The sequence below is a fragment of the Melopsittacus undulatus genome, chromosome 13, assembly GCF_012275295.1.
Source record: "Melopsittacus undulatus isolate bMelUnd1 chromosome 13, bMelUnd1.mat.Z, whole genome shotgun sequence".
Lineage (NCBI taxonomy): Eukaryota > Metazoa > Chordata > Aves > Psittaciformes > Psittaculidae > Melopsittacus > Melopsittacus undulatus.
The window spans coordinates 6,276,435-6,300,820 of record NC_047539.1 but is presented as its reverse complement, the minus strand read 5'-3'; the positions used below and the strand labels follow the sequence as shown (position 1 = coordinate 6,300,820).

The following is a 24,386-nucleotide window of genomic DNA, read 5'->3' as shown; positions in this document are numbered from 1 at the left end:
AGCACCGGCACGCAGGAGCCCCGCGCCGCTTCCGGGTGGGCACATGATGGCACCACAGAGACGGCATGGGCCGCCCCCCGCGGCAGCGCCGCCTGGCGGTGGGAGGGAGCGGACATGCGGTCCACCCGGCATCCACCGGGAACCGGGGTGTCTGCTCCCGGCCACAGCCATTCCATTAGCAAGGTCATTCCATTAGCAAGGGCAGCAATGGGCTGCTTTCTCTCTGACCCCATTCCCAAAGGTGGTATGTGCTAAGAGAGGCTGTAAACCCCACAATGACAAAAAGAGGGGAGATTGAGGAAGGGCTCCAAGCGTGTCCAGCATGCCTAACCCAACTCACTCCTAACCTTTAACTCCAAACCAAAATGCTGCTCTTCTAATTATGTGCTATTTTATATCCATCTTTATTTCATAAATGGGTAGACAAAGGGCAGGCAAACAAGGAAACAACTCATTCACAGCAATAGGTTTAGGGATTCCAAGGGTTTATCCTACAGGAAAACACCTGTACGGACCATGGGGGATAAACCACAATTATGTGATTGCAGAAGGATTTTGCATAGAGAAGCCAGTGTTTTTCATTCCTTTTCTATACCATTACTCCGAAGTATTAAGTTACATCAGGCCTCAAAAAATACCATGAAATTGCCTTTACAGGTTCAAAGATCTTAAGTAAAATTATGGTTTTCCTGCCCCTTACCAGGGCCAGCTCTGCTCATGGCTCCTTCCCCCCAAAAAAGAGCTGAGACTACTCACCTCATCCCAATCTGACAGATAATGTTTGCTGATGCAGCTGTTCATGACTTACTGGCAAAAACTATGGATTTCAGTGACTGTAAACCTGAGCTCAGGAATGTGGCTCTGCACTTGGACATGCTGAAAGGGCATTGGGAGACAAAAATGCCTTCAGTTAACACAACAGTAACTTGTTTTGCTTCAAGGAGAGATTGAAATAGCTCAGTAACCAAGTGTGAGTAGCAAGAGCAGTTCATCCCTTGCATAGTTTAATCAAACCTGGTCCATACCAGCAGCCTACCTGAGGATTTCAGTGACTTCACTGGAACAAGGATGGGCAAATCCAAACTCCACAGGTTATGAAGTGAGACAACTGGATGCTGTTGTGCTCTGGAAAGCAACTATGAAGAGCCAAACCCTCACATTTCTCTCTGAACTGTTCACAAAAGGTTTAGCTGTGAAGAGTAAAAAGGATGTTATAGCACAAGGATGTTATAGCACAAGAACTGCAAGATACACAACAGGAGAACCACAGTGTGCCTCTCTTTTTATTCTTTATTTTACAGTTCACAATGAGAAACCTACTGATAAATTACACAGTTCACCCTCCTGCTTGGGGGTTTGAACACCTTGGAGTTGTGCTGCCGATCCCATCTCATCCCCAGGCAGGTGCCACCACGTTCACGAGGCAGAGTGGCAAAACAAACCCCTCCATGGGCCATACTTCGTGTGGGAAGTTAATGGGCAGCAGGGATTATACCCCTAAAACCACATTTGAAATGGAAAAATACACCGGGTATCATTTCAAGATTACTTTATAGACTTACAAATGTTACCAGCATTCTTAGAGAACAGAACAAACTTCCAGATAGGCTGTATTTGCAAGTACTCAGAATGGCCCTTTCTCAAGGCCCTGCATCTTAAGCAATTCTCTCCAAAGCCTCTTTTACAGAACAGAAAGATAAGTCAGGTCCCTCCTCAGCCATGGATTTCAACATCTGCTTAACTCAGCACATAGTTGCAGCCATCAACACACATTTCACCAGTGCTATCCCACGCCCTCACTCCTTTTCTGCTCAGAAATATATATCTACATATATATCTATATATATACCTTAATTTCTCAACTCTTTCTGAATTCCCAGTTCAATCACCTTCTCTTAAAAAGATGGCACACACTGCACAGCACATCTACTGCACTTCAACAAGCTCCTGCAAGAGACACTATGAAAAACACCAGTTTTCATATCAAGTTTGGCTGAACATCACAGGGGTGTTACAAAAAGCACAGCAGAGACTGAACCTTCCTTAGCCAAGTGCCTCTGAATGGAGGATCACAGTGGCTTGGAGACAGAAGAGCTTTTCCAGCTGGCAAAAGGGATTGCTGGCTGCACGCAGACCAGGGCTGACTGTTCCTTGCAGGACATGATCTAATCCAATGCCATGGCTGAAACCCAGCTCTGAGCGAAGAACCCAACACAAAGCCATCACCTCAGCAAGGTGAAGAAGGGCAGTGCATTACAGGCGTGCAAGACCTCATGGGGCACGAATTTCACTCACAGTAAATGAAAACGACAACTCCAGAGATGAGGCTACAAGTACTTGCCAGAAGAAACTGGGGACAGAGGAGGAATGAACAGAACACAGCGTGAGCATGTATTTATATAAAGAGGAAAAAAAGGGGCAAACTGCCTTTGTTTTGGCATTACAAGGTAAATGTTATCAGTTGTCTCCTTGTATCCTACAGTTGCTCACCTTTGGCACAAGGATTTCTAAGTATCACAAGTTTTCATTAATAATAATACTTCATCTCAACACTCAGCACTTACACAGCGCTTCTCAAAGTGCTTTACAAAAGTCTGTGAGTCCTCACAACACCCCTGTGAGGTAGGTAAGTATTATTATCCCCATTTTACAGATGGGGAAACTGAGGCAGAGAGGTAAAGTGACTTGCCCAAGGCTGTATAGGGAGTTGAAATTCATGTCGTAGTGGCCCAATTTTAGTCTCCCTTATGGTGATGGAACACAGATGAACTCCCACTGGTATAAGCAAATCCAGCCCAAGTTTCTCTGGCTCTCAATCCTCCACTCCAACTGACCATTCCTACTCCACCTAAACCAACTTTTGCCTTTCAAAACATTACAGGAAGTCCAGAGACAGCAGGAGCAAGTCTGCAACCTTAAGGCAACACGTACATTAACAGCTCCACAACGAGTTGGACTACACACAGATGTGTTTCTGCCACACTCCAAGAATCTTAAGACAACTCAAGTGGTCTCCAGCTCTGCACGTATCTGCTTTGAGACTGATTCTCTTCTCCCTCAACCTAGAATAAATCCAGAGCAAAACAATGGGGCTGCACCAGTGTAGAACTAATATAACATCTGAACCAGACCTTTCACCTGCTACTTTGCAGGCAAATCTTTTCCTTTTGGACAGCTTTGGCATGGTTCATTTCACTCTCACTCTCTCCAAGTGTGTATCTCTGCATATAAGCACTTTCAACATTCCCAGCTCACCAGCATTTAAACAGAACCAGCATTTAAGCATCTTTCTAAGACCCATCAATATTTCCAGAAAAGTGTCAATGCATGCAAGTATCACATACAGAAACATCAAGAGTGCTGGGAGATGATACCAAGGATAGAGGTGATCACAAGACAGCACACATTTAGTTTTTATTTGAATTACCAAACAACTCACTCTTACTGTAACTATACCACTTAGATTATCATTCTAACCTGCAGAAGTACAGGTGCTCATCCTCCAACTATTTACCTACCTACCTAGAAAGAAAGAGAAATAGCAAGCACACACATTTATACTTCCTCAAACTCAGCAGGCATGATCCATGTGAATGAGAAAGGAGGGCCTGGGGAGGCGGGTGAGATTGTACATTGGGTTTAGGGCAGTGGAGTAAGAAGTAGAAAATATCACATGCATCATTACCATCAGTAATCAATCTGATGAAAATAAACCCCAAAATTAGATGGATGCACGTGTGACATCTCAAACCCTAAGCACACTGAAGCTGGCAAACACCTTGTGCCACTTCCCCTGTGTCCAGACACAGCATCAGCAAATAACATCAAACAAACCTTATAAAGAAAGCAAAAGGAAGAATAAACCAGCCTGGAGACAACAATCTTCCACAAACCACTTCCCTGCATTATTTGCAAACACATTTTACTCTTAGAACAGTGTCAGAAAGGAGTGGGGCACAAGAGACCCACTACTGGTTGTTCATACACTGGCTCAGCACCAGCACCAACTCAGAGAGAGGGAGAGAAAAACAATTCTTCAAACATTATCCTTGGTACTTCATTAAAATGTTGCCAGCCAGCTGATGGAACCCTGAATTGCCAGAGGGTTCGAAGTGGAGTGGATACACGGTGCTGCTCACAGTCCTCTTCATCTGCTATGATATTTGTTCTGTGGGCCTCATCTGTATATCTCCAATCTAGAAGAGACCAACATAGGATTTTATTGCAGCATTGAGGTTTCATTTTATATCCTGCACTGGGCACTTCCATGCTGCAGCATTACAGTGACAAGCTGCACATGAAGATGTTCCTGTGGCTAGAAATGAGCTTGCTTAACAGAGGTATTTAGGAAGGAATGAAGGTGAATGTGACTGCTCTGCCTTCAGCAGAAGGGATAAAAGCATAAATATTGACAGAAAAGGTGCAAGATGACACTAGTTACAAACTCAAGTTTTTAGTTTAATCCTGCTCATAGGTGGCCAAGCAGAAGCACTGTTGATCAGGCATGAGCTGGACTTTTAATGTTAAGACAAGACAGCTAGCTATCCCAGTGACAAGACAGCCATGTCTTACTGCAAAGGAGCAGAGTACACATGAGGGGCTGCTAAACCTCTCCTGATCAAAGTCTGCTTTTGCAACAGGAACTTTTTGCATATACTAAACTCTGACACTGCTCCTGCCTCCAGCCCAAAGCTGATCACTTATTTCTTGTTTCACAGGTGGGAAGTCCCTTTACCAACACAAGCATCTTACACTATCCCTCCCATTGCTGTTGCCTTTAAGAGTCCTCTAGAGTCAGAGCAGCCTTTGCTGAATACTCCAGAGTCCTCCAACCCAGACCAACCTACCTGTACATGAGGTGGGGCACTGAGGACATATATGACAGCATTAGCCATATCTTCAGCTTTGAGACACTGCAAAGACACCAGAGAGATTCTCAGTCAAAGGGCGCCTCAGAAAGTTAACCACAACATCACACCTTTCCCAACATCAATAATGAGTTTTGATAGTGTCACTGGGGCATGTCAGAAAGATGCAAGCAAGCAGGAAAGTAGTAATTCATTGAAAATTTATCAAAGGACATGTCTGGTGCTGATAACTCTCCATTTGCTGTGAATACTTTTATTCTAGTGGCACAGTAATTCTGCCAGGTCAGGCATAGCCACTCTTATCAAAAATGCCCAGAGAAGCACAAGAAATCCTGTGCTAGCCACCTGCACAACAGGCTCTCCCATCTCTTCTTGTGCAGGCATGCTTATATATTCTATCTCCTCATCAATAAAGAACTCACAGCCTGCAAAACATCAGAGCTGATTGATATTTATTTATAGTGACATCCAAATAAAAGGAAAAATATAGAGAGTTGAAAATTGAATCCAAATGAAAGTCTAGTGTGTAAATATCAGTGCAAAATCTGAGCTTTGAGTGCTGAGACTCTGGGGATGCTGATAACATCCTGGAAAGCACTGGGTACTCTGCAAGAAAGAAGCTCTGCAAGAGCCAGTTCCTTGTGCTATCAGCCAGGAAACTGCTAAACTATAATCAGAGCCACTTCCCTCTGTCTTCATTCCTCCATGCCCTACCCGAATGCTCTCGTAGGTTGCAGCAGCTCTCTCGGGGTCACTGTCATGAAGTTTAAAAGCAAACCCTGTTTCCACCAGTCCTGGGGAGATACACTGGAAAAAAGCAGAGCATATCCTAATAGGATTTGTCATTCCCCTTCAGTAAAAGAATAAGAAAAAAAAGAAACAGAGAACACTTTTTTAGCACCGAAAAAGCAAAAGCAAACCAAAACCCAGCCCCCTTTCTATTGTTCTTCTTCCCCACCCTCCTTTTACTAGGAGTAGTTCCAGTGAGCAGGTTTTGCCTCAGTGATTGTTGTGGCAGGTACTTCCCTCTTCGTGCCCCAAAGGGACAGAGAAGCAGAGAAAATTATGGAAAAGCCTGCAATACATATTCAGTTCTGGACACATCACTCCTGAGATGCAAGCTGTGAACAACAGCAAACAGCCCAGCTGACTGACATGAGGTCCCCTTGCCCCCCAAGAAGCAACTGCCCACTTTGTGCACCCAAAAAGCTCATTCCTTGACACAGCTCATTGCTGCTCTGCTTTCTGCACCCCAGACTCTCTGCCTGTGAAAGAGACATGGCCAGGGACAACTAGCCACAAGACTTAAACATTCCCAGTTTTATACTTCCTTGCCTTTCTTCCAAAGGGAAAATCTGCCCCATAAAGCCTGCCAGCTTTCTACCACCCACAAAAGCAAGAGAGATAAGGAGAGCCCATGGTACTCACTGTAGCTCGTATATGAGTCTTTGCTTCTCTGAGTTCTTGCCTCAGCCCCTCTGTGAGGGCTGTAACTGCGTATTTGGTGGCACTGTAGAAATGTACCACCGACTGTGGCACAACACTGTGGCCATTCATGCTAAGGGGAGAGCAGAAAGGAAAGTGCTGAGAGGTGAAGGCAAACAGAGAACCAAGAAGAAACCAACAGGATACTCAAATTACTGTAACAAACACAGAAAGAGGCTGACACAGTGGGTACATGAAGAATTCCCTGCTTCTGCAGGAAATGCACACCACCAGAGGCTGCTCTCCACGTGGTTTGCTGGAGGTGGTTGAGAAGTTTCAGTCTTCAACCTTGCACCATCACAAGTGGTTGGCATTATCCTTTTCCCCTCAGTTTGTTTTTTCTTGCATTTAGACCAGCAGAGGTTACAAACACTGGTTTGAAAAATCAACCATCCCAATCCTTGGAAAACTCATCCTTGGGCACCACCAGTTCACTTCAACATTAAAGCTCTGCTGCTTAAGTCCTCTTTATGAAACAGAGAGGAGAAAGCCCATGTGGCTGATCTGACATTCCTCCCTTGCATACCTGTTAATGTTAATAATATGCCCATCATCAATGTTCCTCTCTTTCATGGACTGGTAGGCCTCTCGGGTGCAGATGCTTACAGCCATCACATTGACCTAAGGGATGAGAAAAGAGAAGAAACTAAGGCCAGCAGCCCCGCCTGGCACCCTTTGACTTCCCCCCACATATATGAAGCCAAGGATGCAAGTTCCAGTCCCCAAACCCACTACAATCCCCACAAACAGAGGGAAATGCACACCCACAACACTGCCACCAAGCTGGGGCTCAGTCACAAGGTGTTTGGGCCACAGATACCCTGTTTGTGAGACAGCCAGGGCTTGGTTAAACTCAGCCACATCACCTCTGCAATGTGCCACCTTTAATGCATGGATGCCTTGGGCATTCGCTGACCATAAAACACAGAGTCAAAGGTTCCAGGAAGACAGAGATATGGAAGCTCCCTCAGCTGGAATACAAAGCAGCCAGAGGCATGTGCAAGACTGATGAGCAAGTCATCTCAGCAGCAGAAACTGCCCAAGTTTATAGTGGTTTAGATTTGCAGAAGTGGCTGAAAGGTAGAAAGTGTTTGCTGACACTCCCTAAAAAGGATGCAGTCATTTCAAAACAGGTCCTACCTAATGGCATGTCACTTTGGCAACTAAATGAGCTGCCCAGGCAGGACTAAAAACACCACTTGAACTAAATACCCAGGAAGAGCTAGATTTCTGATGAATCACAGGTCAGGTGCAACTATAAACAGGAGGAGCAGCAGGAACAAGGCCATGTGGCAGTGAGCAAAAAATTGTGAGAGGGCTGGCTATCATCAATGTGAAGCTTATAAACAAGAGTAGGGCAGGCTAACCAGGGACTTGCTAGCAGAAAAGGATGTTCACCTTAGTTTGGAGACCAGAAGCTAAGAGGCAAAAAGGGAGGAATTTGAGATGCAATTACTGAGCAGCACCTAAAAGACCAACAGGGTCAGCTGAAGGATCTTCTAGTCATTCCTGTTGCCTCAGATGTTATTTCCTATTGGTTACTAGAGGCCCTGCTTGTGATCTTTTGTCTTGCAACAGATAAATGCATGCTTATCTGATCCTGGGAGCACCCAGGCAACAAGCAGAGTCATCATCCTCATCCAAGTGCACTTTGGTTAAGCACACAGTCATTGCTGGGTACTCTCAGTCATCATACCTAGAACTACAGATAAAATTCCCTGGCATTAAGGTTGAAGATTTACCTTGACTGTGCAAGGAAGAGTTAGCAGACATGTCATCTCAGCACTGGAGCAAAGCCCAGAGCAGGAGGGCATCTGAAGGCTTTTGGATTTCACAGTAAGGTGGTCAAGAAAAGCAGGAATAATCTGCTCCAGTCTGATTACACTAACCAAGTGAGGAGCCAGCCCTTCCAGATACAGACGTGGGCAACTGTCAGTATGAAAAGCCTCCATGACAAGCAAGATCCCCGCTTTCCTCCATGCCCCAAGACACCCTGAACCTACCAGGCACTGAGTCTTTGGTACAGTCACTTCCCAATTTCACTCCATCTCCGGAGGCCACTAGAGGGTAACATCATCCTAAAGCCGGAGACCTGGCTCCACCGCTGTGCTGAGCAATGCTTCCTTGTGTGGGAAGAGTTACTACATTGTGACAACTCCTGGCAAAGCAAGATACTTATAACAGCCACATGGGAAAGTCCAGAGCCTGTATGATAAGACACCTGGGACAACAAAACAAGCAGCTAAAGGCAGCTGAGCCGGGAATGCCTCACTGCCTTTCCCTGATAGCACCCACTGGATTTTTAGGTGAAATCCTATTTCAAAATGTGGAACAGGCACTCAGGAACCTAATAAAGCATACCTGGAATAATAAGCAAGCCTTAGGGCTGTATCACTTTGAGAAACAATCTACAGGCTGTTGTCACAAATACCCACACAAGATGGTTTTCAGCCTTGTTCCTATTTTAAGAACAAAAGGTTCAAAAGTCCCTCAGGAAAGATGGCCAACATATCTGTGCTCTGCCTCTGCACACATCCATGCTGTAACCCTTCCCAGCACGCTGCAGGTCTGTGACCACCACGTGTGCGTGCTAATGCAACAGAAACAACAGCAGCACAGTTTCTAGTCATTAATGAGTTCCAATTGCCAGGCTGGGAGAATATAAAAGACCGTGTTCCTGGAAGGGCTGAGCACTTCCCAGAATCAGCCTTTTCTATAAAGCTTCAAAACGAGCATCGTAGCTCCTAAGAACATAGAAAACACAGGTTACAGAAAACTTATATACCATCTGTGCTGAGATATAATCAAGAACAACAGAGCCTCGCTGCTCAATGAATAATGCCAAGAAGAATCAACCCCATTTAGCATTTAGAGCAGCAAGAGGATGTGTGCTGCAGCCCTTTGTGCCCTGAGCAGTGCAAATGGAAAGTTCAGCTCGAATGCCTGGCTGTAAAGGTCAGTAGGTAAAATGTGAAGGAGCTGTTCAAATCCCAGTGCCTGGAGTCAGTGTGTACACAGCACCTGGCCCCAGCAACTCCTGCACAGGCCAGGAACAGCTGGGGGACTTTGGTCCAGCCTCATGTGAAGCACAACCTCACAACCAAGAGGAAAGAGAAGGGGGAAAGCTATGACCAAAAGACGATGGGCTCAGAACCTGCCTGAGACAACACACACACACCAAATTTGCTGGCTGGCAGCACTGGGCTCTGTGCTGCTGTAAAGCAACAGAGACTAATTCAAGACTCTCAGATTCCTAATCCAAGACTCCTGCAGTTCAGGGAGAAACAGCTTCCTCCTTGGGCATAAATACCAGACAATAAGGAATGGACCATTAAAACAAAGGAGGAATATGTAAATAACAACATGATTTCGACTGTTAGACATACAGCAAGAAATTTTATGGAATAGGTATATTGAAGAGGGGAGCCTGGAAGGAGCCTCAAAGCTCATAAAAAATTAATGTAAGCAAAAAATCAATTTAGCAAAAAGAAAAATATGCCTTTAATTTAAGGCCCTAATGCCTCCTAAATCGATAGATCAATGGCTGTTTAGAAACTTCTTCTGTATTGCAGCCAGAAACACAGTGAAACTCTAACAGCATCTCAGACCATGCTGTTTTCTAACACCCTTCTGCAAAGGACCTTTGGAAGAAGCCTCTCTGCTCCCGCCCAGCTCTGCAAAGCCCAGTGATCCATGGAAGGTGCTGGCAACCTTCCCCCATCCTGACCCTCTGAGAGCTTCAGAGCATGTAGGAAAAATGGCTGTTTCCTTGGGGCTGGTGTGCCGCAGCGGGGAGAGCTGTCACTGCAGATCTCTCCCCAGACACCACTGCCACAGCCTGAGAGAGACTGCCACACAGGGAGGCTGCAGCCGCAAAACAGGGGCACACAGCAAAAGGAAAAACCCTTTTCTACCCCTTATCAGCAGGGTAAAAAACAAAGCCCAGGCTTGTCAGGTTGCTTAGGCTGAGCTGGGTGACGTGTTTGGCTCTGCAGTTTTCCAAGGCTTCACCTTTGTATTAAAGGTGTGAGTGTAATTCAATTACACCCAAGTCAAGAGCAGCTGCTGGAAAGTTGGTGAGAGGACAAAATCTGCCAGTGAAAGATGAAAGTTTGGGTGTCTTAATCTGCTCTCTGTACTACAACAGCATTTTTACCAAGCAATGAGAGCAGATACAGCTGTATAGATCACCTCTGGGAATAATACATGCCTCCAGGCTGGTTTCCTAATGCTGCCCTTGCAAAGCCATCACCCTTCCTCTCCTCCCACCCCATCCATCACCTCAAAGCAGCTCCACAGGGTACACAAAGCAGCACCCACAACAAGGGGGACACCACAGGCTTTCAGCTACTGTAAATATCAATGCTGGAGTGCCTCATAGAGGACAATCCTTATCCCAAAGTATTTCTCCCTAAAAAGTGGTGGAAGGTGGGACAAAGGAAGCACTCCCACCTGAGCAGCCAGGGAAGGGAGCACAGAGGAGAAGGGCCTTGAGCTGGCAAATGCCATGTGTTTCCTCACTGCCTGCCCACTTTATAGAGAACAAAAGGTCAGAAGAACAAAGACAAATCAGTTCAAGGGACTTGCAACATCCACAGAGGCCTCCACACAATCAGAGTGATCAGGACAAGGGGTTTACAAGGCACAGACAAGCCACAGGGCCAGGCGGGCAGCCAGACAGCACTAGGGAATGTCCTGCTTTACACCAGCTCAGCCTCAGCTATACTTCATTTTCTTTAAAGACTCCATGGCAACCAGGACAGGGAGATGCGGCTGTGCAGTGACCCAGGCTGGGCAGCCCACAAAAGCCTGCCAGGGCAGACAAAGCTGAGTTGAGCTTGCTTTGGCTGCAGTCACAGCAACCAGCAGACTGGCCAAAACCCTTACAAGAGCTTAATTAGTCAGGATACAGCAGCTCTTGCCCTGGCAGCAGGAGTTGGGAGGCCTCAACAGGCTTCTCTTGCTTTATACAGCCCCTGAAACTACTTCTGATGCACAGCCACTGGCTGCTGCAGGAGCCAACAGACCCCCGCTGACTCCACTGTCAGACATAGTGGACCTAAGCCTCCAGCTTTGAGCAGCCTTTCTAATAGACATGTCTTTTCCTTCACTAGGACAAGCTCTCCTAGCTGCTGGAGGGCCTACAAGGCTTACTCAAGGTTTATTCAAGGCCATGTTTCAGCATCTCACTGGTCAGAGCTGTGGGATGGCCCCTAAAAGAGAGCTGTTGCAAGAGTGTGCAAACTGTCCTGGGGTCCCACAGCTGCAGTTACCACTGCTGCATGCAGAAAGGGCCAACACATAATGACAAAAGATGGTGAAACCCCCAAAAGATGCAGAGCAGCACCTCAGGGCAGCAAGACCCAGGGAGAATCACAGAATCCCAAGGGTTGGAGGGGACCTCAAAAGATCATCTAGTCCAACCCCCCTGTAAGAGCAGGATAACCTAGAGTACATCACACAGGAACTTGTCCAGGTGGGCCTTGAATATCTCCAACGTAGGAGACTCCACAACCCCCCTGGGCAACCTGTTCCAGTGCTCTGTCACTCTGGTGGTACATGGCAAACTCTCAGTTGAGCACAGGAAATTACCTCATTCACATCCAGCTCTAACCAGATTATGGGCAGAAAATTAAGCTATGAAGACAAAAAGCATTACAGCTTTTTAAGCCAGAAAGAATCTGCCCATTTTACAACCCACTGATACAACTAACAGGATTAACTACAAAAGCCAGTGCTTGGCATTCAACTCCCTATTTTATTGAAGCAAAAAGTGTGAGGCTCATCACCCTTTAGAAAGCCACTGAATTACAGGGGAAATGGGCTACTGAAGGCACTGTGTGTTTTCATACTCCAAAGTGAAGGCATGTGCCTCAGCAGTGCATGATGTCTTTCTACTTCCCAATCAGCAAACCCAGGCCATATCAGAGCCAAATGGGAAGCAGGTCCTCAGCTTTACATACATGCAATAAATAGATGGAGACAATGATGCTGGTGGCCAGAAGAAATCAGAATCTAGCACAGTTCCCACTCTGTGTGTCACTACTCACATCTATCATCGTTCGCCAGCCCTCCGTCTTCCCCGAGAGTAGGGGCTCTGGGCGAGCCAGCCCTGCGTTGTTGATGCACACATCAACTCCCTGGTGAAGGGTCTTGATGGCAGAGAACATTGACAGGATCTCCTCTTCGTTGGAGAGATCACACTTGTATGGGATGAGGGTTCCAGGGTAGCCAGCACTCTGGCATTCAGCTGCTAGTTTCTAGGGAAGAGAAAGGGAAGAAGGTGTAACAGCCACCAACAGCTTATAAATACACACATTTACTTATAAACACACCCTGGGGCTAACAAAAGCCAGCAGGCTTCTGGTGAGCTTGTCTTAAAGCAGAGACTAGGAAAGTCATTGGAAATGCTAAGAAAAAAGAAATATCCATATTCATGAGAGGCTGAGCACTTCTGCATTGAAGTTATTAAACTTGAGGACACATTCTGTGCTCACCCATCACCCCAGGCAATACAGGTTGAGGTGAGGAGGTGTTAACAAAATACAAATAAATACTGCAATGGCACCAGGCTGACACACTGCTGTGTGGATAAAGGATGTGGCAATAACATCCCTGACACTGTTACCAACAATTATGCCAAGCATCCACATCTTCTATCAGAGTAGGTGATATAAAGCAAATGAAAGGCCAAGAGCTGCGTTAATGATGTGGCAGCCACCCCGCCAAATCCTCTGGAGGATGCCCTTTACCCTTTGATGTTAATGAGAAGCAGCATCTCATCTCCATGTGTGGTATTAGCAACAGTGACAGCTTCTAGCATGGGGAGAGCCACATGATGTCTGGTTTCTGTGCAGACAGACCCCAGCTACAAGCATCCACCAAATCACTCGAACACCATCGCCCGAAGCGGCTTCACCAACGTCACATCTCAGCGGGTGCAGTGAAGCTTTCCCTGGCCAGAGGCAGCTTTCCCACTCCTCCCCACATACCAAGGACTGCAGTTCCCAGCTGTTTATGAAAGGAATGAGGCCTAGCACAGGAGTCACCCAGCTGGAAGCAGAGGGCACAGGACAGACTGGACATAAAGACAGCTGTTGGAGCAGTGTCTGTCTTGAAGCTCCCCCAGCCTTGGGTGAAACAAGGATGCAGGGAGGCCAGGACGCTAGCCACAGCCCCCTGGGAGCATTCAGAACATCCCTAGGAAGCTCATACGAGAGAGATGCTGATGTTCTTTTTGCTTGCTACAGGGTGCAGCATCACCTCCCAAATCATAACACATGCTCATCAGTGGCTTTTTTGGTGACTAACTTTCTCTTAGCCATGTTTTGCACAGAGCAGGGCTGAGCATCCTCACTGGGGGAGGAACAGACAAGCCAGGACCTAAAAACTCCTTTCTGCGCACCAAGCACATTCATCTTACTATCAGGCAAGTGTCTCTATTGGGTAAATAATTTCTAACCTTTCTCAATACCTGAGACTTCAGAGATGGCCCAAGTCCCACAATAGCGAGTTTAAACTTTTCTGATTTGCCTTGCACAGCTCTCACAGACCACAAGCCAAAACCAGCCCAGGTCTAAGGGTCTGGTCAAGAAGCTGCTCTCCTGTCTGGGTACTGCTTCAGTGGAGGGAGCGCAGTAAACACAAGAATTATTACTGCTCTCACAGCACCAAGCGGAAAGGGAATGGACACAGAGTCCAGCCCAGGGATCGATACCTCCCAACAGTATCATGCTCTCTGGAGAGCTCCGCTTGGGCTGAGCTAGACAATATTGCTGCTCGACAGAGAACAAAGGTGCTTCTGGGGCTGAATCGTACCTCTCTGTACCTCCTGGAGCTGCGTCCACTTTGCTGTACATGCAACCTTGTTGATTACATGCTGGTAATAGTAGAAATATATGTACTTTTTAAAGATCAGAATACCCACTTAAGAAAACAGTTGGAAGAAAATCTGCAAGAGCAGCATTTAGAAAATGAAAAGCAGTATGAAGGTGCTAAGCCACTCCAGGGACAGGACTTGTTCCTGAAAAGACAGTAGAAGGCAATATGGACAAAGGGCTATCAGTCACATTCTTCATGATGTGGCACCAAGGTGACACCTTCAGAGCTCTCTCCATCCCACTGCCCAAACTCACCACTCCACTATGGGATCCACTACACTCAGTATTTGCTCATGGAGTACCACAGCTCACATCTGGTACTCTTCTCCTAGCTCACCAGGTAATGGCCAGACATATGAGCTTGATTTGCTCTTGGAAGAGGACTCTGTCCTCTGCTGAAAAATCAAATATCTCTCAAGCTCCTTCTTTTCCTGTCTGGCGTCCCCCTGCCTCAAATGAGGCTCAACACAGATCCTTTCATCTCTCAGGCTACACTTTATTAACAAATTCTCTTTGAAAATGAAGTGACAAACACCACTGACATGCAGGCAGAGCTGAACATGCTTCAACCAGCTATAGATAGAGTCGTCACAGGCTCTTCAAAGAAACATCAACTGCAGGCAACTTTGCAAGAGAAGACACATGTAAAGCAACTCTCTGAATTAGGGAGCTTGCAATATTCTTCCAGAGCACCCATTAAATCACTCAAAGCTCATTTCACTTCAAGCACACCACATGCACAAGGAGGGGAAGGAAAAAAAGCTGGTTTTCCAGATTTGATAAGTGATTCAACACACTTTGTTGAGTGACCACATAACACAACCCCAATACAGACGGGGGCCAGTGCACCCCCTGCAACTGGAGATGAAGATTTGAAACAAGACTTGAGCACCTCCATACCAAACTGTTGTCACTGGATGCCTGGAAATGGACAGCCAGGAGCTAGAGCTAGTGGTACCAACTGGGATAATGCAATATAAAGAAGAAACAGATACCATGTATGTTAAAACATTTAACCTAGAACCATCCCTTACCATGGATGGAAGCCTTCACCCTGCAGTTCTGATACACCCAGCATGAGCACAGTACCCAGCAAGTCAGTTCTCCCAAGGGGTTAATGCTCTTCATGCATATGATGCTTGGAAAGGGCACAGTGCCACGCATTTAGATTCAGTCTTGGTTAAATGGTTTAACAAAACTAATTGACATAAAAATTTAAAGGGACTCTTAAGGGGAGTGTTAAAAGAGAAGAGTCATGTAGAGCTTTATTTGGGAAATGATCCCATTAACTTCAGACACATTTAGTTCAGAGAGATTAAAGCAGAAGAAGCCATTAGGTAATTTTTAATCTAACCTGCCATTCATCACAGGTGTTTGCATCCTACTGATTTAGCTTATGCTTAAATACACAGCTGGACCACGAAACCAACTGGAAAGACACCAAAGTCACCCCAATTACTTCTGCTGTCTAAAGGAAATGAAGGAGAAAAAGCATAATGAGCAGCATCACAGTTGTGATAGAAAACCGGGAGCTTCAAAATCCTTTCATTGTACTGATTGGCAAGTTTGAAGCTTCTTTTAATTAAGATTTAATACCAGTGCAACAGCATAATAGAAGAGATATATAGTGAATAAAGCACTAAACTGGGGTTTATTCCCATAGTGAGCTTTGTGACTATGGGCAAGATTTAGAGCCAATTCCCCATCTGTAAAGGGAGATAATCACACTGAGCCCCTTCCTAGAGCTGCTGGGTACCCAGGGCTTTTTGCCTGCATCTGATCCAAGGATCCGTGTTGTTTCACATTTCTTCCAGGTCCTTTTGCCTGGATCCAGGTGCCCAGAGAGGACCTCTGTGGGAGTCTAAAGGGAGTTTTCAAATTAATAAAACAGTAAAGTGATTCTCCTTCCCTCTCCTGAGCTTTAAATTGATACTTCTCGATTGTTTGCTGATCCCCACTCCTCAGTTCAGATCTGTGCCTGCTCCAGGACAGAACACAGAATGGTGGGGATGGGAAAGCATGGAAAATAAGGTTTAAATGGAAAAGCAAACACAGAGTATGCAACTGGGGCATCAATGCCGAAACCTAGCACAGATGAAGAAAACTAGCACCAGTTTCAGACTGTTTACCTGAAGTACATCTCAAGTACAGGCTGCCCAGTAAGCAAGACTGAACTTCTCAGTCTGCTCCAGAAACCCATCTCCTCTTGGCACAGGCAAAGGTGAAGGAATGATCAAAACCTCCAATGCCCTTGCCAGACTCCCTGCTAAACAGGGATGTCACAAGTGCTCAGCCATATCAAACATCCAAGAGGATTTTTATCTAGCTCATTTAGTTTTAAATTTCCAGTGTCATACACAAGCCAAATCACCCAATTTACACTGCCCTGAACATTCCTGCTACCTTAAGACATTCAAACAATCACTCCTTACATCAAGGCTGAAGGCACTTGTTTTTTTTGCTCAGATCACATTGCTCCAGGCTGGCATGGGGGAGGAGGAAACACTGCTCCTACGATGACAGCTCATTAGAGCAATCTCTCTTGCTTATTCTGAGGTATGACTATCCAAAACAAGCACCATAGGTGCCTGCCTGCTCTTCAGCTCCAACATGCATAAAGCAAATTCCCACACAGCCAGGCATGTAGATGCTTTCCTTCCTCAGAAAACCCTTATACTCTTACTAATGAAGCTGCTCTATAGCAGCCACCCATGGTCCTTCTCCAGCCCTGGGCTGCCTTCACAAGCAGGGTTCAAAGACCGAGTGGTTCAACACACCCAAATGCCTACAGACAGCAGACCTGAAGCATTGCAGGCTGGATCACTGCCTGCTCAAGCAACTGATTTCCAAGGCAACTGCAAACACAGCTCTCAGAGGGCAGAGCTGAGCCTGAGCTTCAGCCTGACACCCTCAGATCACTGAATCATGGAATGATTTGGGTTGGAAGAGACCTTAAGGCTCATCCAGTTCCAACCCCCCTGCCATGGGCAGGGACCCTTTCCACTGGAGCAGCTGCTCCAAGCCCCTGTGTCCAACCTGGCCTTGAGCACTGCCAGGGATGGGGCAGCCACAGCTTCTCTGGGCACCCTGTGCCAGCGCCTCAGCACCCTCACAGGGAAGAACTTCTGCCTAAAAGCTCATTTCAATCTCCCCTCTGGCAGGTTAAAGCTATTTCCCCTTGTCCTGCCCCTACAGGCCCTTGCAGCACCCTGGCCCCTTCCAATCCAAACCCTTCTGTGACTCTATAATATTGTCAGCCAGGAAATAACCATTAACACTTCCCACATGGACACTGGCAGAAGTGAGGGTTAAAGCTCGACTTTAGCACAGCCACTACTTTCTGCAGAGCTTGAACTATTAACAAGCCCCAGAAAACCACCATCATATTTACTCCCCACCACTGCCAGCTGCATCTGGACCTCCCCACCAACCAAAAAATCAGGCCAGAAAACCCCTCCATGTGTGACCACTGCACCTGTACAACCTTCCAACTCCCCAGAGCAGCACAGCCAGGCTTTACACAGGGAAACTGAGGCACAGGACAGTGACCTGATCCATGCTGTTACAGCAAGGCAGATGCAGAACAAGGATCCACTACATCTCCAAAATCCTGTGAAAAGTTATTACTTATTTTTAGGGCTGTAAGGACAACATACACCTATTGTAAAGCCGAAGGGAACATGAGAGAAACAGAGAAAGGGGAGCTGCTACAAGACAATTTTAAAGCATATTTTGGGGGATAGGAGAATGAAACCAACCTGGCTTAAAAGCAACCCTTCCCCCAAGCACCTCCTGAGCTTCAAGGCTGAGAAAAACCATCAGACATCAAAGCATTTGTTCCCATTACTCAGGACAGCAATTACAGGGATCTCTTTTGTATTTATCAAGAAAGGTCAGGTACAAAGTGGCAATAAAAGCACCTCAGAGGCCTTGAGCACCCACCCTCAGCCTTCACCAAACACAAAACAAGACCTTCCAGTGGCCAAGGAGATTCCGAAGGTCATTTATTTACACCTGACAGTGCTGTGGGATTATCCTGCCTGAAGCTGCTCCTGCCTTAAAAAATAGCTCATCAGGCTCCTGAGCAGCTCTGCAGCATGCAGGCTGTGAAAGCAACACCAGGGCCAGAGGAAGAGGAGATGTAGAGCCTCATCCAGACTGTCCAGTAGTGAGAGCCAGACACCAAAATTCATCCCTCACATTCAGTCACGAGCACGTTGCTTTAAGTCACAAGATTAAGACAACACAGGCTCAGAGGTGAAACCTGTGGTTTGGGGAATGCACTGTGAAACCCAGCCCCAGCTGTAAGGAAGAGGGACAGACCCCACTGCAGGGACATCCATGGTTCAACTCAACAGACATGACAGCTACAGGAGGAGGCCAAGATGTTAACCACTGGCACAGTGTGCCCAGAGAAGCTGTGGCTGCCCCATCCCTGGCAGTGTTCAAGACCAGGTTGGACACAGGGGCTTGAAGCAAGCTGCTCCAGTGTAAGGTGTCCCTGCCTGTAGCAGGGGGTTGGAACTGGATGAGCTTTAAGGTCTCTTCAACCCAAATCATCCTATAGTTATATGATAATTAACCACCTTGGCACACCAAAGGGATCAAGAGTCACCTTACAGCCCAGCCAGTGACTGGTGGAAGCAATCACCCAGCCTACAAAGAGCGACCTGGGATGCTCAGTTCCCAGAAGGAAGGCTCAGCTACTTCTTCCTTCTGCCACACTGCCATGGTGCCGCTCAGAGAGAACACTAACCTCTTAAGAGGTTGGACTACCTGAATCTGCAATCGATAGCTCAGCTTATCAAAGGCTATTTCCTGAGCAAGAGATAACCTTGACAATGCAGTCCCTAGTTATAAATGTTACCTTTGATCAATAACTGTCACGAATGCATTAGAATTAATTGTTAAACCTTGTATTTTAAACCACATTTATTGCTTCCTGCACAGCTCATTCTCCACACACCAACAAAGGAAAAGAGAAATATTTTTCTTAGAACATGACATCCATGATTAAATCTCTCCAACACCCTGACACAGGCCATTGCCCAAGGGCCCCAATCTCACCTTGCTCACTGACAGACTCTGGAAATTGTTCCCCCATCAGCATCCTGCCCCTCTGGCAGCACAGCTAGGTACTGCTGCTTTAGGGGATGCTCCAAGGAGTGCTTTGTTATTTGACCTGCTTTAAGGTCTCTTCCAAGCCATACCAGTCTGGGATTCATGAAACTCTCACAGGATGAACTGATTGTGACTTAACATGCTGTCGCATACCAGATGATTAAATCCCAGCAAGTCTTCCCACAAACTGGAGAACCCAGTGACCAACAACAGATCCTTGTGAAGGTGATCAACTAATACGGAGCAGTTTCCACCAAAGCTTGGTCTTACAGGCTGCTAGAAACTCTTGGCTAACTCATTTAAGCACTAACATTTGCTCCTGACTTGGAACATGTGTAGGTATCTGAAGAGCAGAAAACACAGACCAAGAGAACATGCCAAATCATCTGTTAGCACCTCAAGGTTTCTCATTGAAAACAGACTTTCAACCTTAATTATTTCCTGGCATTCAAAAGTACAATAAAGCATTTGAATTACATTTTATTCCTCAGTGTCTGACTATTACAGTTACTGTGGGATGACCCACACAAAGAGACCCCACTCACAATAACAGCATGAAAAAAAGAGGGATTTTGCAGTTTTTGTAAACCATTAACATTTTTATTTCAAAGTCAAATAAAGAGCAGTGGAGTCGTGACCAGCTCTAACACCAAACCAACAGTTCTGCAGTTTCTTCAGTATCTTGCCTCAAGCCCTTATCTGATTTTCCAAGAGATTAAGAAATCTTGACAGAGCATTTATTGCCCAAGTTAAACTCCCTACAAAACATCACCAGTTTACAGGAGGTGATAAAACCACCACATAGAATGGTTCCAGCCACTTTACCTTCAAATGGATGACTAGCATCTAACATTAATGAAAATGTAAGATTTTGGGCTACAAAACAAGCTCTGTGCTCCTGGTTTTACACTGTACCATTTGAACCCTTCCCATTTTAAGCTGCCTTGATTTATTTTGGGGGTTTGCTCCTCTTTCACATTATTCACAATGGTATTTATCAAATTAGTGAATTTTAATACAGCGACAAAACTTATCCTGCAGCAACTACAGCCATGATGCTCTAACCTCCCCTTTATTCACATCTGGCAACACCAAGCCTGTAGCTCCTTCATATTTCTCTCCTCTAGGCCCTCCAACACTGGACATCAGCACCACCTCCCCATCATACCCTTACATGCAAGGTGCTCTCCCTCATACCTTGAGTCCCCACCAAGGCTTCCCACAGGGATGCTGTCCCCCAGCTCCCAACCAACAATGACTTGAAAATTCAGGTGCCAGAGATGGTAGTGTATTTTGTGGATAGATCTGACTACACAACAATCCAGGTAACGACATGCTCGCAGAGCACTGATAGCATGGACCTTCCTATTCCCTTCTATGTTCAGTGCATCTGAAGCTTCTCTGGCAGCTCCCAAGACATGGTCTGGCTGTATCACCCAGCACAGTCATCCCCACACACAACACCAACTCCTGCTCCTCCAGATGCTCTTATAGCCATGTCCAAAGTCAAGCTCCAGGTCAATGAGCTCAAGAGTCTGATGCCTAAATTTCTTTTTAAAGAAAAAACCCACAAGGCGAAGCTCCCAGAGGAAAGATTTGTTACAAACAACTCCACTCCAAAGGCATGGCAGGAGTGGGTAAGGAGCTTCATCTACCCTGACACAAGCATCCCTGGCAGCCAGTCAGTGATGGACCTGTTCCCAGAATGACCTGGCTTCAGCATTGTCTATTCCCCACATGAGCAGCACCTCTGGTACTTTCTTCCTCTTTAAGGAAACATGCTTCACAATAAATAAAGCCAGAATAGCAACAGAGCAAAACAGAGTCCAGACACCTACCAAAACAAATGACAGCATGCTGTGAACACAACTCAGTCCTTGGAGAGGACAAGAGAAAGAATGAAGCAGGGACAAACATCAGCTGCAGTGTTAAGCACAAGAGGTTATAACACAACAGTAACAAGAAGCTTGGAAGATGCCCAACAGTCAGCATTGCCCAGTATGTGTGCACACCATGCAAGCAAGATAAATCACCTCTATCAAGCATGACTGCATTTTGAGCAGGTTCAAATAAAAAGGTAAAGCCTGTAAAAGAGTATTCTTAAACATATACTGTGTTTCTGCCTGAAAACTTTCAGAAAGGTAGGCTTCCAGGCTTCAGAAAGGAAGGAAACTCCTCTGAAGCACTGAAGGAAAATACAAGTTTCATTGATGTTCTTTACCAAAGAAAATCAAAAGCTCTCAAAGTCCAATAGTGGAAACGACAGTATCAGAAATGGCTTCTCTGTCATTTTTGGAGGAGAATGGGAGACAGCATCCTTTACCAGCCTCCTGAAGCCAGGCTGTGGAAGTGCATTAAACACCATCAGTCACACATGGGAAAGCCTTTGGAGAGCTCAGCTTTTCCTGAAACCACAGCATCAGAACACTGGGAAGCCCAAAAATTAGAAGCAAGCCCCAAAGACCAGTTAAATAAGCAACACTGGTGCATGTTCTCTCAGCAAGTGGCATCTTACTAATTCATGATGTAGAACGGGAAAAGTTTTGTTTCTTCCAAGTGTTTCTTTATTTAACCCTGCTTCCCAGCAGCACCAGCAGCATTATCAAGCCTTTGTTTCCATAATTTTTTGGGGCACAACTTTATCCTGGTGTGGTCAACTGTGCACAGCAAATCCTTTGCTAAGGAAATACAGATACTGGATGTTCACATTCATCTCCTTCAGCTTAATAAGCACCAAGTGAGATGACAATATTTATGCTGACTAAACTTTTTTCTTCCCTTTCAGGGAACTTCTTGAGAAGTAAATAAGCTTTTGCTTATGCCACTGCACGGTGAAACCTACAAATGTATCCGACTACAAAAAAGAGATCCCACAGAAACGATTTCATTTAAGCACCTGTACTTCTAAGCCAACAGCAGAAGGTTTTTGACTTAGTTCTAAGGATGCTCATATCACAGGTGTAAAATCACATTGGGACTGAACATTTTAACGTTGTCCCAAAAGCCTGACATGTTTTTAAGAGGGTCCAGCCACCCGAAGGCCAGCGGTGGGGCAGAAGTGCTTTACAACCCATACACCAAGCAGGGTTTAACGTGCCCGTGCACACTTCTCAGCCCAGACCAACTCCTCAGCGCTCCACCGGGTCACGCAGATGCTATTTATACCCTCGGTAAGAGGCAGCTCAACAAAAAAACCCCAGAACTGAACCTGCTCCTCGGTAACTTCCAGCCAACCGTCCCTGCTCCTCCAGAGGAGGAAAACCCCACCGGGAACTCCGCCTGGCCAGGGCAGCCCCCGCGCCGGCTGGACCCGGCTTCTTTCCCGGGCCGGGAACACTGCGGGATCAGCCCCTCCTGCTGGGTACTCTCCACAGCCAGTCCCCACCGTGCAGCCGCCAGGACCGGAGCGAGCCAGGCACGGCCCCCGCCCCGCCGAGCCCCCGCCTCACAGGGCCCCGGCCCTACTGCCGGTAGCCCTCCCGCCCCGGCCAGGCCAGGCCCCACATACAGGTGGCCACTCGTTCCGAGGCCCGCCCGTAGGAGCGGCCGCCACAGAAAGATGCCCCCAAACCCCCGCCCCGGTACCTCGATCTTGTCGACGCTGCGAGCGCACCCCACCACCTTCATGCCATGCTGCACCAACGCCCGCGCCACGGCAGCGCCGATACCCACGGAGGCACCGGTGACCAGCGCGACGCGCCCGGTCCAGCGCTCCATGGCCCCGGCCCGGCCCCGCCGCCGCGCACAATGCACCGCCCGCCCGTCCTAGGCCACGCCCCCTACGCCCTAGGCCACGCCTCCGATGCGCTCCTCACGCCCATGGCCACGCCCCCACCGAGCACCTCGCCCCTCGCCCCCCTCCCGTCTTGCATGCATCGAGTTTCTGAGGGCTCAGCCGGCGGTAGGCGGGGAACGGTGACAAGCACGTCTGGGTTTGGGGGTTTCCTCCCCAAAATGTTCCCAGGGAGAAAGGGTGTTTGAAACCCAGAATAGCACAAAATGGAGGCATTAATTCCAACCACTAGACAATACCATAACCCAGTCACCACATTACCTGTTCACCAGCACACACAACAAGGAGGAGAAAGCTGCTTCATTATTTCACACAGAAGCCAAAACACACCCAAAAATGCCACACAGGTTCTGAAAGTTAGATTACCTTATGATCATCCAGTTCCAACCCCCCTGCCATGAGCAGGGACACCTCACACTAAACCATGCCACCCAAGGCTCTGTCCAACCTGGCCTTGACCACTGCCAGGGATGAAGTATTCACAGCTTCCTTGGGCAGCCCATTAGGGTGCCTCACCACCCTTACAGTAAAGAATTTCTTCCGTATATCCAAGTTAAACTTCGATTCTGTGTAAGCTCAGCAGAAGCAGAGATTGCTTCAGAAACACAGCAGCGAACCCTGGCGAGACCTTTGCTGTGAGCAAACAGGGAGCTGTAAACATCAGAGTGTGAACAACCAGACAACTCAGTCCACCCTGTGGGCAGTAAGTGCATAGACCTGGAGGAGGATAAACTACAATTACCTCTCAAATCTAAGGCTCTGGGCATCCAAACCGCACAGGTCTCGAATGGCTGAGGGCAGTTCTTGTACCAAAAGGGTGGAAGAACTGGAATAGGCTGCCCAGAGCAGGGGTGGAATCACCATCCCAGTGTTCCAGCCCATGTAGATGAGGCCCTTAGTGACATGGGTTAGTGGGATGGTTGGACTTGATGATCTTAAAGGTCTTTTCCAACTGACTTGATTCAATGATTCTATAACCATTGAAAGCCTTGATTGCCAAGTAACACCCCTGGATCTGCATGGGCAGCCCATCACTTAAAACACTAAAAGAAGGAAATTGTTAGAAATAAAGCAGCATTTGCGTACCTCATCAGGTAAGGAGCTCAGCTCCCCATGGTGCAAGGTCCTCAAAGAACACTGGGCTGTGGCCTGGGTGCTGGACACAGGAGTTGCTGTGGTGAGGAGGGTGTAATAAATCCATTGGGAGCGTTGTAGATGCCACCATCCTGCACACAGCAA

At 46.9% G+C, this 24,386-nt stretch overlaps 1 protein-coding gene across 3 annotated transcripts; it reads right to left on the bottom strand.

Moving 5' to 3' along the window:
• Positions 1-124: 124 nt before the first annotated feature.
• Positions 125-23,099, bottom strand: DHRS11 (dehydrogenase/reductase 11). 3 transcript variants are annotated; one of them, XR_004081275.2, is made up of 9 exons: positions 22,940-23,099; positions 12,404-12,613; positions 6,880-6,974; positions 6,297-6,426; positions 5,583-5,675; positions 4,848-4,913; positions 1,850-4,196; positions 1,037-1,190; positions 125-876 (listed from the first exon to the last, which is right to left on the bottom strand). XR_004081275.2 is itself a non-coding variant. In XM_005154368.3 (7 exons), exons 1-7 carry the CDS (start codon positions 23,069-23,071, stop codon positions 4,155-4,157), a joined length of 768 nt encoding a protein of 255 aa, XP_005154425.1. In that variant the 5' UTR covers positions 23,072-23,099; the 3' UTR covers positions 1,270-4,154. The 3 variants fall into 3 exon arrangements, 2 of the variants coding, with proteins under 2 accessions (XP_005154425.1, XP_030909577.1); XM_005154368.3 differs by lacking the exons at positions 125-876; positions 1,037-1,190 and having other exon boundaries at positions 1,270-4,196; XM_031053717.1 differs by lacking the exons at positions 125-876; positions 1,037-1,190; positions 1,850-4,196; positions 4,848-4,913 and having other exon boundaries at positions 5,589-5,697; positions 22,940-23,076.
• Between the last annotated feature and the right edge of the window lie 1,287 nt (positions 23,100-24,386).

What these genes read in the sequence shown, in the direction of transcription:
- DHRS11 (XM_005154368.3), bottom strand. Translation starts at nt 23,071, where the DNA reads ATGGAGCGCTGGACCGGGCGCGTCGCGCTGGTCACCGGTGCCTCCGTG. An exon ending in GCAGCGTCGACAAGATCGAG is followed by an intron (nt 12,614 to 22,939) that starts GTACCGGGGCGG and finishes TCTCTTCCCTAG; the next exon opens with AAACTAGCAGCTGAATGCCA. An exon ending in CAACCTACGAGAGCATTCGG is followed by an intron (nt 4,914 to 5,582) that starts GTAGGGCATGGA and finishes GTGTCTTTGCAG; the next exon opens with TGTCTCAAAGCTGAAGATAT.